Below are 13,014 nucleotides of genomic sequence, written 5' to 3'. Positions count from 1 at the left end.
TCCCCACTCATATATGGTTGTTCTATGTTTCCTTAGAGAATTTCCTTCATTTATTGTCACTGCTTCCCATCTCTACTCTCCACTAAGTCATTTGTTCGCTCAGATTTTGTTGCTTTGTTTACTTCGTATTTTCTCCCAAGAATGTATCCAAACATAAAGCAGAGGAATGTTTTGGCAGGAAATAAATGAGTGCATATGCTCGTGGGTGGGAGAATCTCAGATGAGACTGTCCTCATCCTTTGTTGCACCTTCCTTTCTACTTTGGTTCATAATGTTTGAGTGGAATTTTTTAGGCAGAAATATCCTGATTGACTGACAGTATATGAGGGCTTTACATTTACATAAATATTTATGGAGCTCTTTCTATTTATGCATGGATCTCAGCTCTTTGCTGGGGCAATTTGGGGAAAGTAGAACCCATGAACTTTTTGCTTTCGAGTAACACAGATAGTTGAAATACGTGACATGGTGCGTGAGTGATGCCATGACAGCAGCTAAAGGAAGGCTTGTTTTTGTTTTTGTTTTTTCCTTATCTTGAAGTCCTATTTTATGTCATTCATGAATAAATTAGGAGAATTTAACTTGGCCCAGAAGATTCAGAAATACCGAGTTTGTCCATGCATTTTTTTCTTTTTACAGTTGCATCTACGGAATATGGAAGTTCCTGGGCTAGGGGTCGAATTAGAGCTACAGCTACAGGCCTATGCCACAGCCACAACACCAGATCTGAGCCACATCTGTGACCTATGCCATAGCCTATGGCAATGTGGGATTCTTAAGCCACTGAGCAAGGCCAGGAAACGAACCTGCATCCTTACAGATACTCTGTCAGGTTCTTAACCTGCTGAGCCACTATGGGAACTCCCATTAGTGTGTATTTAATAAATCACTATTTTGACAGTCCACTGATGACAGTTCTTTCGGAAACTGAATTTTCACTCCCCCCACCTCAAGCATAGGTTAAACTAGTTTACAGTAATTAATAGAGCCTCTCTTGATAATTGGATTCTCTAGGAACTCCCCAGATTTCTCCATGTTGCCTCCACATTGAAAGGGTACCTGAAGGGACTGACATCTTCCTACCTTGTTTTTGCCTTCCTTAGGAAACGTGTGTTGAATGCTAAATGTTACTCTAGCCTTTTTAAAGGTTTTTTTTTTAACCTTTGGCCCCACTCATGCTCTCAAAATGATTGTTTTACTTATTCTTACTACATTTGATGACCTGTCACTGAGCCCAGTTGACTTTAACTGAGGCCAGCCTTAGTTGAGTTCATCAAAGCCTTGCCTTTCCTCATCATAGACACATGGGGGCACTAGATTGATAGAAAAGGGAAAAGTTTTCCTTTCTACGGTGATAGATGATGAAATGTGTTATATTCAGAACTTTTTTAAAAGTGATCAATAGAGTATTCAATTCCAAGTGGTGGTAACATGGACAAGATAAAAACCAGTCTAGTGAACACCCATCTATTGCCGCCTTTATTTTATCCTTTCAGTCTTAAATATTAAGAATTCCAGTTTATTGGGAGTATAGTAAATAATGGACCTTAGTGTACTTCGCGGTCTTTTTAAATCAAAGAAAGAAGTTGTCTTTGAAATTTTGTTTTCCATTGATAGAAGAAGTGGGAAGACGAGTTTGAAAAGTAGCCATAGATGGAAACACTTGTCACAAAACCTTTTCAAAAGATGGAGTCCCCTAATAGCTTGGTGGGTTAAGGACTAGGCATTGCTACTGCTGTGGCACAGGTTGGATCCCTGACCTGGGAACTTCCACATTCTGTGGGCATGGCCAGAAAAGGGAAAGAAAAAAAAGGTATTTTCATGTTGAAAATCTAGGGTTTTCTTACATTCGTATTTGTACCATGTTGTATGGCACATCCGTGTTTGGAAGGTAAAACAATAAACTCTGTTTTTCTTCTGGTTTCTAGAATGGATTGTCTCCACTGCACATGGCTACACAAGGGGATCATTTAAACTGCGTCCAGCTTCTCCTCCAGCATAACGTGCCTGTGGATGACGTCACCAATGACTATCTGACCGCCCTGCACGTGGCTGCCCACTGTGGCCATTACAAAGTCGCCAAGGTTCTCTTGGACAAAAAAGCTAACCCCAATGCCAAAGCCCTGGTGAGTGGCTCAACTAACAAGTCCAGCCTATGTCATCTTGCTGACCACAGGCTACCTACTGTTGCATGGGAAGGGATTCCTTTTCAGGAGGTGAACGCAGAAAATCTAGTTCAGTAAAGTGTCCTTCTGGTCAACCTTCAAATAGCCTTTAGGGAAATAGCGTGGCTGGTGAGGCTAAATCATTAACCATAATGTCACGCTCCTGATTTTCTTATGTAAATGAAGCCCAAAGACTGTTCAAGTATAAAACTATGGAGGCAGTCACCTTATCTTCTGGTAGGTAAATCTATCACTCTGTGAATTAAAAGTTTTTTCTGAGATCTAAAAATATGAGGCAAAATAACCAAAAATCTTTATCTTGAACATGAGAGGTCTAGGAATTTGTGAGCTGAAATTTGATGGTACATTAACCATGTAAGTTAATGAAATAGTACCTGTCCTCTCTTTTTCCTTATAATACAAAGTTGGGTCTGGTTTGTAGTCTTTTTTTTTTTTTTTTAACAGCCACGCATGCAGCATATAGAAATTTCCAAGCTAGGGGTCAAATCGGAGCTGCTGTGACAGGCCTATGCCACAGCCACATCAGATCCGATGGTTTGTATTCTTAATTCCTACAATGAGTTGCTGTTTTAATCCTCAGCTGTACTACATAGTTTGATTTTCATAATGAGATGGTGTTTGTTGTCTTTAGAAAAATAAATGGCTGCAATTTAGTGGGCTCTTTGGATTCAGTTCAGTATAAGCACCCACGTAAACATAGGTTTACATGGAAAAAAATATGTCCCCAAGTGCTAGGGAAAATGTGTGTGTGTTTACTAACAATTTGGCAGTATAGGCTGCCATGTGATCAAGCCTTTTAGGAAGGGTCTCTGCTCCCCTGCAGCTGATGGGGTCACCCTAGCAGCATGGGTCCCCAGTGCCCTTGGGGCTCCGAGGGCTCTGAGAATTGGAGTGGGAAGGAGAGGGAGGGCAGAGAGGAGCACTGAAGACCCTAGGAAGCTTCCATTGAAATTCTAAAAGCTTTTCCCAGAGTAGCATTTCAAGAGCTGTTGATCAGCCCAGAATATCAGACATAGATTGGATCCTGACTTGAAAGGAGGAAAAGAAATGAACAGTCATGACTCATTTTTCCATGCAAGAAAGAAAGCCTTAAAACAGGGTGTGGGCTGTCAACTTCATTTCCCGCTGACTCTGAAGATTTCACAACCTTAGGAGGTCATGGAGGTTGTATGTAGCTGGTCATCTGGAATGGACTATGGCCTGGCAAATGGTCTTAAAACAGCCACAGAAGAACCTGCAGTAACTTTGACCTAAGCTTTCATAGTGGACCCTGTTGTTCTATAGTTGTCCGTGGCAACTCAAATAGGCTCCATGGTCTCAGTTAGCAGGCAATCCAATTTGGTAGATAATTTGTTTAAAAGCAAATTCTTTTATTGGGTGAAATATTCAACCCAATAATCCAAATAGTGTTGAGTTATTTAACTTTCTGTTTCCTTGACATAAGCAACTACTTCACACTTAGAAAAAAAAAATCTTTTTTTTTTTCTTTTTTTTTCTTTTTAGGGTTGTACCTATGGCATATGGAGCTTCCCAGGCTAAGGACTGAATCAGAGCTGTAGCTGCTGGCCTACACCACAGTCACAGCAACGTGAGATCCGAGCCATGTCTGTGACCTACACCACAGCTCATGGCAATGCTGGATCCTTAACCCACTGAACAGGGCCAGGGATCAAACCTGCATCCTCATGGATGCTAGTCAGATTCATTTCCACTGAGCCACGATGGGAACGCCTAGAAAAAATCTTAACTGTCAATCTTTTTTTTCTCTTCTTTCTTTTTAGGGCCACACTATCGGCACATGAAAGTTCCCAGGCTAGGGGTCGAATTGGAGCTGCAGCTGCAGCCAACACCACGGCCACAGCAAAGCGAGATCCCCAACCCAAAAGAGGATAGAGGAAAGAGGCCAGGGATCGAACCCACATTCTCATGGATAATAGATTTGTTTCCACTGCACCACAATGGGAACTCCTTAAGTGTCCATCTTAAGAAGTTAATCGTAACACTTGGAAGAAATCACAGTATTTAAGCTCTGATTGAATAGTTGTCCTAAAATGCAGCAGAGAAGTCAGAATAGGCATTGGTGAAGTTTTGGCGGTGAGAGCAAAAGTTTGGCCCAGCTGTTTTTAGTCTGTGTTTGAAAGGAACTAGAGGAAGGACCAATTATTTCAGAGTGAATTCCAGAATAAAATAGTCTAAGAAAATGCACGGCCTTTTGCTTTAGCTACCAGGAGATTGTCACCAACGTTTGCCTCCTGTTTGTGATTAGCAGGGCACCTTGGGTTCCTGGGAGCAGGTAGGCCATCTCTGCTTCCAAACAAGAATCAACATTTGGTTTAAATCCTCGTCGTTTCTGCTCATTTCCAGTTCTTGGCCGAACCTTACTTTAGCAAATCGATTTTACCGTGTCCAGTGGAAGAGGATCTCGGTGGAATGTAATGGAACCCGCATATCTTTTTTCTCTTGCAGAATGGCTTTACCCCTCTTCATATCGCCTGCAAGAAAAACCGAATTAAAGTCATGGAACTCCTACTGAAACACGGTGCATCCATCCAAGCCGTAACCGAGGTGAGAAGTGGAGGGTTTCTGAGGTTCCCCATGTGCTGGGAAGACAGCCTCACCAGCCACAAACTGACAAACTAGTTTTGCTGTCTGTGGTTGTCAGACTACTTTCTGAACCCTTTGCCTAAGGGGCCATCCGTCCTAAGGAGGGCAGATAAGTCGGGGCGAGAGAGTACAAACACATCTTGTGACTAGAAGTATAACCTAGACCTGTATGCCATGATCAGTGGATAGTTTATGTGAGAAAAAGCATAATTTTTATGAAATCCTGTAATGCAGTGCTTCTCAAATCCTGTAATGCTGTATTTGGGAGTGGCATTTGGCCATGTCTGAAAATATTCTAGTTGCACAACTGGATGGTGCTACTGGCATCTAGTGGATGGAAGCCAGAGACGCTACTGACCATTTTATGGTGTGCAGCCCAGCCTCCCACAACTGCCTCAGAAGGTCACACATGCCAGTTAAGAAACTCTACATAACATAACCTCCGTGTGTTTGTGAAGCGGGGACTGCGCTGGGGAAAAGCCCAGAATTAAGGCAACACGGGGTTGCCCAGGTTAGTAAAGGACTAGCTGTGGGTTTCTTTTGTGCACACTGACAGGGAACTCAGCAAAGTGATCCACCGGGATCAGGGCTGAGCTGGTACCACAGCAAACCGAGCCTGGCCTTCACCCTCCACACTCACCCCTCCCCCACCTACCCCCAAACACCCTGGTCCCAATGGACTCTAATCATTGGCACTTCCCCAGACTGGACTCCCTTTTTGGTCACTCCATGTCTCTGCACCCTCCATGTGTTACACCACCTTTCCGGCCTGGTTCTGCATGACTTTTGGGACCACATCTGGGGCCACCTTCTCCAGGAATTCTCCCTAACCCTTGTCCTGGTTCAGGAGCTTCTCTGAGGAACCATCACCTCATTCTGTGCATATTTCCCTTAAGCTCCTGTCCAGCCAGATTGCTTGTGACCCAGCCGTTCCCCCTGCTCTCCCAGAAGAAATCACAGGCTCTATCAAGGCAGGCCCAGGTCTTATTGGTCTTAATATACCCACAACCCAGTAGATCCCACAACAGATCATTCAGTAAAGATTTGTTGACTGTATCCATAAAGACTATAGGATTTAAAGCAAATATAAACACTAAGCTCTAGTCTAATCTTTGTTGATTGCTTTGCCTCAATTTCTTACCTGAAAATGAAATATTTGCTGTGACTTCTAACACTTATAACATTGAAATACTAAATGATGGAATTACTAATACTGATTCCCTCTTTTAGGAGTCTTCTGGCTTCATAGTAGGCACCCAGTTATTCCTTTTCTGGTTTTTTGTTGGTGGTGGTGGTGGTGGTGGTTTTTTTTTTGTTTTTTTGGGGGGTTTTTTTTGGTTTTTTTTTTTTTTTTTTTTGCTTTTTAGGGCCCTATCCACAGCATATGGAGGTTCCCAGGCTAGGGGTACAATTGGAGCCAGACCTGCCAGCCTACACAACAGCACACAGCAGTGCAGGAGCCAAGCCGTGTCTGCAACCTATACCACAGCTCATGGCAATGCCAGAACCTTAATCCACTGAGCGAGGCCAGAGGTCAAACCCACAATCTCATGGTTCCTAGTCAGATTCATTTCTGCTGTACCACAATGGGAACTCCCACCCAGTTATTCTCAATGTAAAATAATAAATTTATTCTTCATGCACAGCAACCCTTTTTTAAAGACCAGAATGGGCTCTGAAATAAAAGGAGATTTCTGAGTGGTGTCTCAATACAGGTGCAGAGATGCCTCCTGTGACAAGAAGGTTCCACTGCCAGCTCTGTGCTCCCTGAGAGCTTGGAAAGGCGGTGCAGACCACGTCCCGCCCACGCCCCCTGCTGATGGGAAAAGGCATCAAATTAGAACACAGTTCTTTTCCCTATTTCCCACAGTTCCCACCAGTTGAAATCTGGGCAACCAGATCTGTCTCACTTTCATTGTATTTAAATTCTTTTCACAAATTTTTCAACATACTAAAATTGTTGTCGGAATTAGTTATCTCCTTTGCTCTTAGCTTTTTCTAGCCCTATTAATTTTTTTTCCCCCAAATTATGGTGTTCAGGGTATAGGTGGAATTCACTTTTTAAAATGGAATCATTTTATATACGAAGCACCAGTGTTTGAGGGGGCAGTGTGTAAGCTTTTGAAGTACACATAAAAATTAGGGTCTAGTCTAGTGACCACTGTTCAAGTTGCCTTAATTATCATAATCTATAATCCTCATCAAGTTAAAAATTTACATGATTGGGACCATTAATGCTGATGTGCTCATTTATTAGAGGGATGGCTTTGTGTTCCTGCCCTGCTCTTTCATGTGTAGTATAATCAGTTATTCTGAGTGCATGGGAGTCCTTATTAAAGGCCAGAATAGGGTCTGAAATAAAGGTGACCTTTTACTCTTGTGTATGTAATCACACACATGTCCCCCCTCCATACATATGTGCACAATGCACACACAAATACACACACCCACACACAATTGTAGGGATAAGGAAGACTTAGTAGCAAAGGGAAAAAACCTTCAAGTTGTTTCTCTCTAAATTGTTTTTATAGAGCTATATTAAATGTGTAAAATAGAAGGCCCCATTGTGGCTCAGCAGTAATGAACCAGACTAATATCCATGAGGGCTCAGGTTTGATCCCTGGCCTCACTTAGTGGGTTAAGGATTCAGCATTGCCATGAACCATGGTGTAGGTCACAGACGTGGCTCTGGCATTGCTGTGGCTGTGGCATAGGCTGGCAGCTGCAGCTCCAATTCAACCCCTAGGCTGGGAACCTCCAAATGCCATGGGTGCAGCCCTAAAAAGACAAAAGAGAAGGGAAGAGAAAAGAAAAATAAAGTAATTGAAGTAAGCCTTTCTTCTTTAATGGTTATGACATAGGCCTTTCATAATCACAGAACTTGCTTTAGGGAAATGATGATTATTGATACCTTATAGAATCCATGATGGAGGGGTGATGTCTTGATGTTTTCTGATCTGATTGGTAAACTGGTCATCTTAACATGGATGGATGGATGGATGGATAGATGGGTAGATGGCAGGCAGACAAACCTTTTTTATGATTGGTCAACAAACTGACACTTCCCTCTTTTCCCCCAGTCGGGCCTTACTCCAATCCATGTTGCTGCCTTCATGGGACATGTAAATATTGTGTCACAACTGATGCATCATGGAGCCTCACCAAACACCACTAACGTGGTAAGTACCCTTTTAACAAAGTACGTCCAGTTGTGTGCATTTAAGAAACAGGCGAAGATTGCTCTCAATCTACTTATTTTTTGTTGTAAATACATTAGTCACCATTTAAGGACAGAATTTGAAAATATCTGTGGTTTCCTTTAATTCAAAGGCAAGATCCATTCAATCGCTAGCTGGTCACAAACTGCTAAGACTTAAGGACTGTGCATATTACTAGTGAATATTACGCTTTTAAAAAGTAAAGCTTTGTGGAGGGAGAGAATTTTTTTTTTCAATAGAAGCATTAAGAAATGTTGCATGTTGAGAAGGTGGTTCCAAAACTATCGTTATTGTGATTGCAAGTAACTTCCAAGTAATTTATCCTAATTTAATGTATTGGATGGTGTTATAGCAAACCTATGACTCAATTCATCATTGGATGATATTGTTAAGTTCCCACACTAAGCATTGTTCTGCAGAACTGTAAGATTCACTTCATACTAAATGTCAGAGGAATAATTTATCACCCTAGATCTGTATGTGGCATTTGACATTATTTTCAGGATTTTAAGTTTATCATCGTAATATTCGTACCCAGACCCCAAGTGTGACAACACTAGTCAACTCATGAGCACCAAAGAGGTGAAATAAAATGAGCAATGTTCTGCACAGAAAAGGCAAGCTATAAGGTCCTGCACCCTTACCCTTAGGGGGGCCACCCAGAAAGGCTCTATGTCTTCTAGCAGCTAGAATCAGCACACCCATAAGACAGAAACAGACCAGCCCTCAGCTGAATGCAAACTTTCCTGGTACTCATGCCAGGGGGAGAATGTTTTCATTTGCAAAGAGAACACTAGGTAACAGGATTGCTTACCTCCTCAATGCCTTTCCAGTAAATACAGCAGCATGTTTCCTGCAAAATGTGTCTCTGCATATCCTTCCACAGAGGTGGATGTCCTATAAAGCAAAGTAAAATTTATAAAAGGAATTTAAAGGTGGATTTCCCTTTTGCAAGAAAATATATATATATATATATATATATTTTTTTTTTTTTTAATTTTCCCACTGTACAGCAAGGGGGTCAGGTTATCCTTACATGTATACATTACAATTACATTTTTCCCCCACCTTTTGTTCTGTTGCAACATGAGTATCTAGAAAATATATTTGATTTTTATTACTTTTGTACATTTCGTTCTATCCGGGTTTTCTATGTTGCTTTTGTTTTTATTATTATTATTAAATAACTGAAGAAATAATCTGAATTAAAGTCTATTTGGTGAAAAGGGGCAGGTGTGGCGGTAGGGAAACCACTGGCAGAGAAAATCACCATTGGGGTAATGTCCCAAGGCCAGGATGATGACCTGATGAGATAAAGCAGGGAATAAACCAAGGATAAAGCAAACCAAAGGCAGGCAAGCTGAATCTGGTCCTTGGGTGTGTTTGTATTGCCCGCATAGCATTTTTGGTTTTGTTTGGTTTTCAATTCTGATTTTTTTTTTTTTTTTGACCAACATTCAAGAAGTGTACACAGATAGATATCTAGACTGCTGCTATTTCGAAGTTGGAAGGTGTGGCAGGATATGGCTGGCACCCCACAGAGTTCCTACCGCAACCTGCCCATGCCAGGGGGCCGAGCCTCCTTGGGCAGGACAGGGGCTGGCTTCTTTCCACAAGGCCTCCCCACCTGCCCTCTTCACTCATCTGCTTTCCTGCTTTGGCCCAGCAGCTTTTGCCTTTCAACCCCCAATGAGGCCACATTGTAGCTGATTAACCAGGTTCCCTGGGCTTATGCTGAAGTTTTCTGTCGTGGACCAGGTTCCTGGGAAATGCATGTGTATTTCACGTGCTATCTTTCCAATTTTCAATAAGGAGGTGCTTGGGACTACTTTTTATTTTTTTAAAAAAATCCTACATCATAAACTTTTTTTTCCTTTTTATGGCTACACCTGCGGCATATGGAAATTCCCAGGCTAGGGGTCGAAACAGAGCTGCAGCTGCTGATCTACACCACAGCCACAGCAACACTGGGATCTGAGCTGCATCTGTGACCTACACCATGCTTTGTGGCAATGCCAGATCCTTAACCCACTGAGCTAGGCCAGGGATTGAACCCACATTCTAATGGAGACATCATAGGCTCCTTAACCCAGTGAGAGTGGGAACTCCCTACATCATAAACTTCAGACAAATAAAACATGCCATGCTTCAGAGTTCCCTGGTGGCTCAGAGGGCTAAGGACTCTATGTTGTCACTGCTTTGGTTCTGGTTATAGCTGTGGCTGAGGTTGATCCCTGGCCCAGGAACTTATACATGCTGTGGCATGGCCAAAACATGTATATATACATATATACCACTCTTCTTCAGAGCTGCCATTAACTTACTCTGGCTCCTGTTCCCCAGAGAGGAGAGACAGCGCTGCACATGGCGGCTCGGTCCGGCCAAGCCGAAGTCGTGCGGTATCTGGTGCAAGACGGAGCTCAGGTGGAAGCTAAAGCTAAGGTATGTGCCATGCGTGAAAGCGTTTCCAAGAGAGGAAATGATGTTCATAAAACCTTTAACCCTAGGCATGTTCTCTCCCAGGGAGAGTCTTTAAAGCAATGAACCCCAACCAGTGACAAAAATCTCCACCCAAGTAACTCTGAAAACCTCCACTCCTTGCGCATGTGTCTGCTCAATTCCTCAACACAGTTTAGTGGAACGAGAACTTTGTGCCAGAGAGAACTTTGTGTACTTGGCACACTGCTGGCCCCTAACAGCTGAGGAACCCAACCTAGACTTGGCCCAAAGTTGTCTGCACTCTGTGGAGAGGGCTCATCACAAAGCTTCCAGAACAAGCACAATTTGGAAGCATAATTGAGTTCTTTTGGTTGACTTAGATGTCAGCTGTCACAGCCCCAGGAGGAAAAAGGGGAGTCCTCTGGTGGTGCAGTGGGTCAAGAATCTGGCATTGTCACTTGAGTGGCTCAGATCACTGCTATGGTGCAGGTTTGACCCCTGGTCCGGGAACTTCCCCATGCTTTGGGTGTGGCCAAAAAATAAACCCCCCCCCAAAAAAAAACAGAAAAAGAAAAGAAAAAAAAGAAGTTTTAACTTTTCCCCATAAGCTGCGAAACCATAAACCCCGAGACTTGGTCAGAGGTGTTCACAGAACATGGAATATAGAAGAACGTCAGGGCTGAGTATGAATACGACATTCTCTGCCTGGTGTTTACCCTCCAGAAGAAACTTGCTCATCTGTCACTCTCTTGACAAGTAGTTGGTCTTGTTGTCAAGGTGGCAGTTTAGGTCAGGAATCATGAATAGATATGTAAGTACCTCCACCAGTTAATGTTAGCCCTTCAATATAGAAATGTACATTTATTTGCCATTTATTTACACACTCTGCAGTTTCCAGTTTAGAGCTAAAAGGAGATAAAATAGAGGCATTTGTGAAGCACTTTGAGTACAGAAGATTTCTAGGCTTTTATAATCCCCCCCTCAATGTATTCACCTCTCCTACCCATTTCTAATTTGACCATAATTGGTTTTTATCAACTTCTATCTAGTCTCTCCAAGGCTTTTAACTTGGTCTTCTTAGGGAAAAATAAAGCCTTTCATACTCATATTTTACCTGTTAATGTATTATGTAATTGTATAATTAATTAGTGTAAATATAGTACAAACCAGTAAAGTAACTAGTATGAACATAGTAATGTGGAAACAGACACATCTAGATCTTCGTAAGCATAAAATCTGCAGGTGGGTATAAAGATGGTGACCTTCTAGGCACAGATCATAAACCTTGGCTGTCCAATGTTTGTGGTGGCCAGTTGGTAGATTTTACAGAGGGCCTGCAAACAAAGGTCCCTTATCTGTAGGGGGCCTGATCTAAGTATTTCAGACTTCTCAAGATGCACAGTCCCTGTCACAGCTGCTCATCTTTGTCATTATAGACTGAAAACAGTGACAGACAGTACATCATTTAATACATCAGCAAATGGACATGACTGTGTTCCAATAAAACTTTATAAAAGCATGTAGCAGCTGGAGTTCCCGTTGTGGCTCAGTGGTTAACGAATCTGACTAGGAACCGTGAGGTTGCAGGTTAGATTGATCCCTTGCCTTGCTCAGTGGGTTAAGGATCTGGCATTGCCATGAGCTGTGGTGTAGGTCGCAGACGCAGCTCAGATCCCACATTGCTGTGGCCCTGGCGTAGGCTGGTGGCTACGGCTCCAATTAGACCCCTAGCTTAGGAACTTCCATGTGCCATGGGAGAGGCCCTAGAAAAGGCAAAAAGACAAAAAAAAAAAAAAAAAAAAAAAAGAAAGAAAAAAAGAATAAAACCATGTAGCAGCTGGATTTTTGCTTCCCTGGATTTTACTATTCTGATCCCTGATCTAAAGGATGTGGGTTAATCCACTAAACAGTTAAGAGAGGCTATACTCTCCCATGACGAGAAACCTCACATTTATATGAGTGTGGTTAGTTACATATGAAGCATTGCCTCTAGGAAACAGTTTTGCCCATGAGCTGAAATTGACCATAGGCTTTATAATTTTGTCATTAACGAGACAGTCTCTACCATTGTTAGCCCATCTTCCACAGCGGACTGCCTGGGTTTGAATCTTTGTCCACACCTTTCTGACTGTATAACTTTGGGCAAGTTAATTAACATCTCTGCTGCATTTCCTTTTTTAGCTTCCTCATATAGGAATTGAGAATGACAGCTGTCATTGATAAGATGGTTGCGATGATTAAGGAATTAATGTGGGTGGAGCACCTAGAACAGCACCTGGGGCGTGTACCCACTGGGTTAGTGTTTAACAGTGGTATTGGCAATAGTTGAGTTGTAGGAGATTATTCTGTGGCAACCATCTCTTTCTATTTTCATATTCCTTTGCCTTGTGGCACCTCCCCTAACTTCTCACACTTCCTACTAGTTACTTAGACCCCCGGGCTTTGACCTTGACCCTCATCCTCCTCACCTTTCCAAAGCAGTGGCCTGGGCTCCAGCCTCCTCTCTCAACTTGCCCTATTTAAAGTATTTTTCTCAACTTTTTCACATTCCAGTAGAGGGTTTCTCT

At 42.5% G+C, this 13,014-nt stretch overlaps 1 protein-coding gene across 51 annotated transcripts in view; it reads left to right on the top strand.

The window, feature by feature from the left end:
- ANK3 (ankyrin 3) overlaps window positions 1–13,014 on the top strand; it is a 777,589-nt gene that overhangs the window by 597,182 nt on the left and 167,393 nt on the right. For all 51 annotated transcript variants that reach the window (NM_001445066.1, NM_001445067.1, NM_001445068.1 and 48 more), the window contains 4 exon segments: window positions 1,929–2,126; window positions 4,653–4,751; window positions 7,871–7,969; window positions 10,352–10,450. In NM_001445066.1, coding sequence (NP_001431995.1) covers window positions 1,929–2,126; window positions 4,653–4,751; window positions 7,871–7,969; window positions 10,352–10,450 — 495 coding nt within the window.

Source organism: Sus scrofa, chromosome 14 (assembly GCF_054392235.1).
Source record: "Sus scrofa isolate SSC_HxYL_T2T_F1_AM1 chromosome 14, Sscrofa_HxYL_maternal_Yorkshire_Landrace_v2.0, whole genome shotgun sequence".
In the NCBI taxonomy this organism is placed as follows: domain Eukaryota; kingdom Metazoa; phylum Chordata; class Mammalia; order Artiodactyla; family Suidae; genus Sus; species Sus scrofa.
Note: the sequence above shows the minus strand (reverse complement) of the source record. Positions and strands in the feature narration are given on the sequence as shown.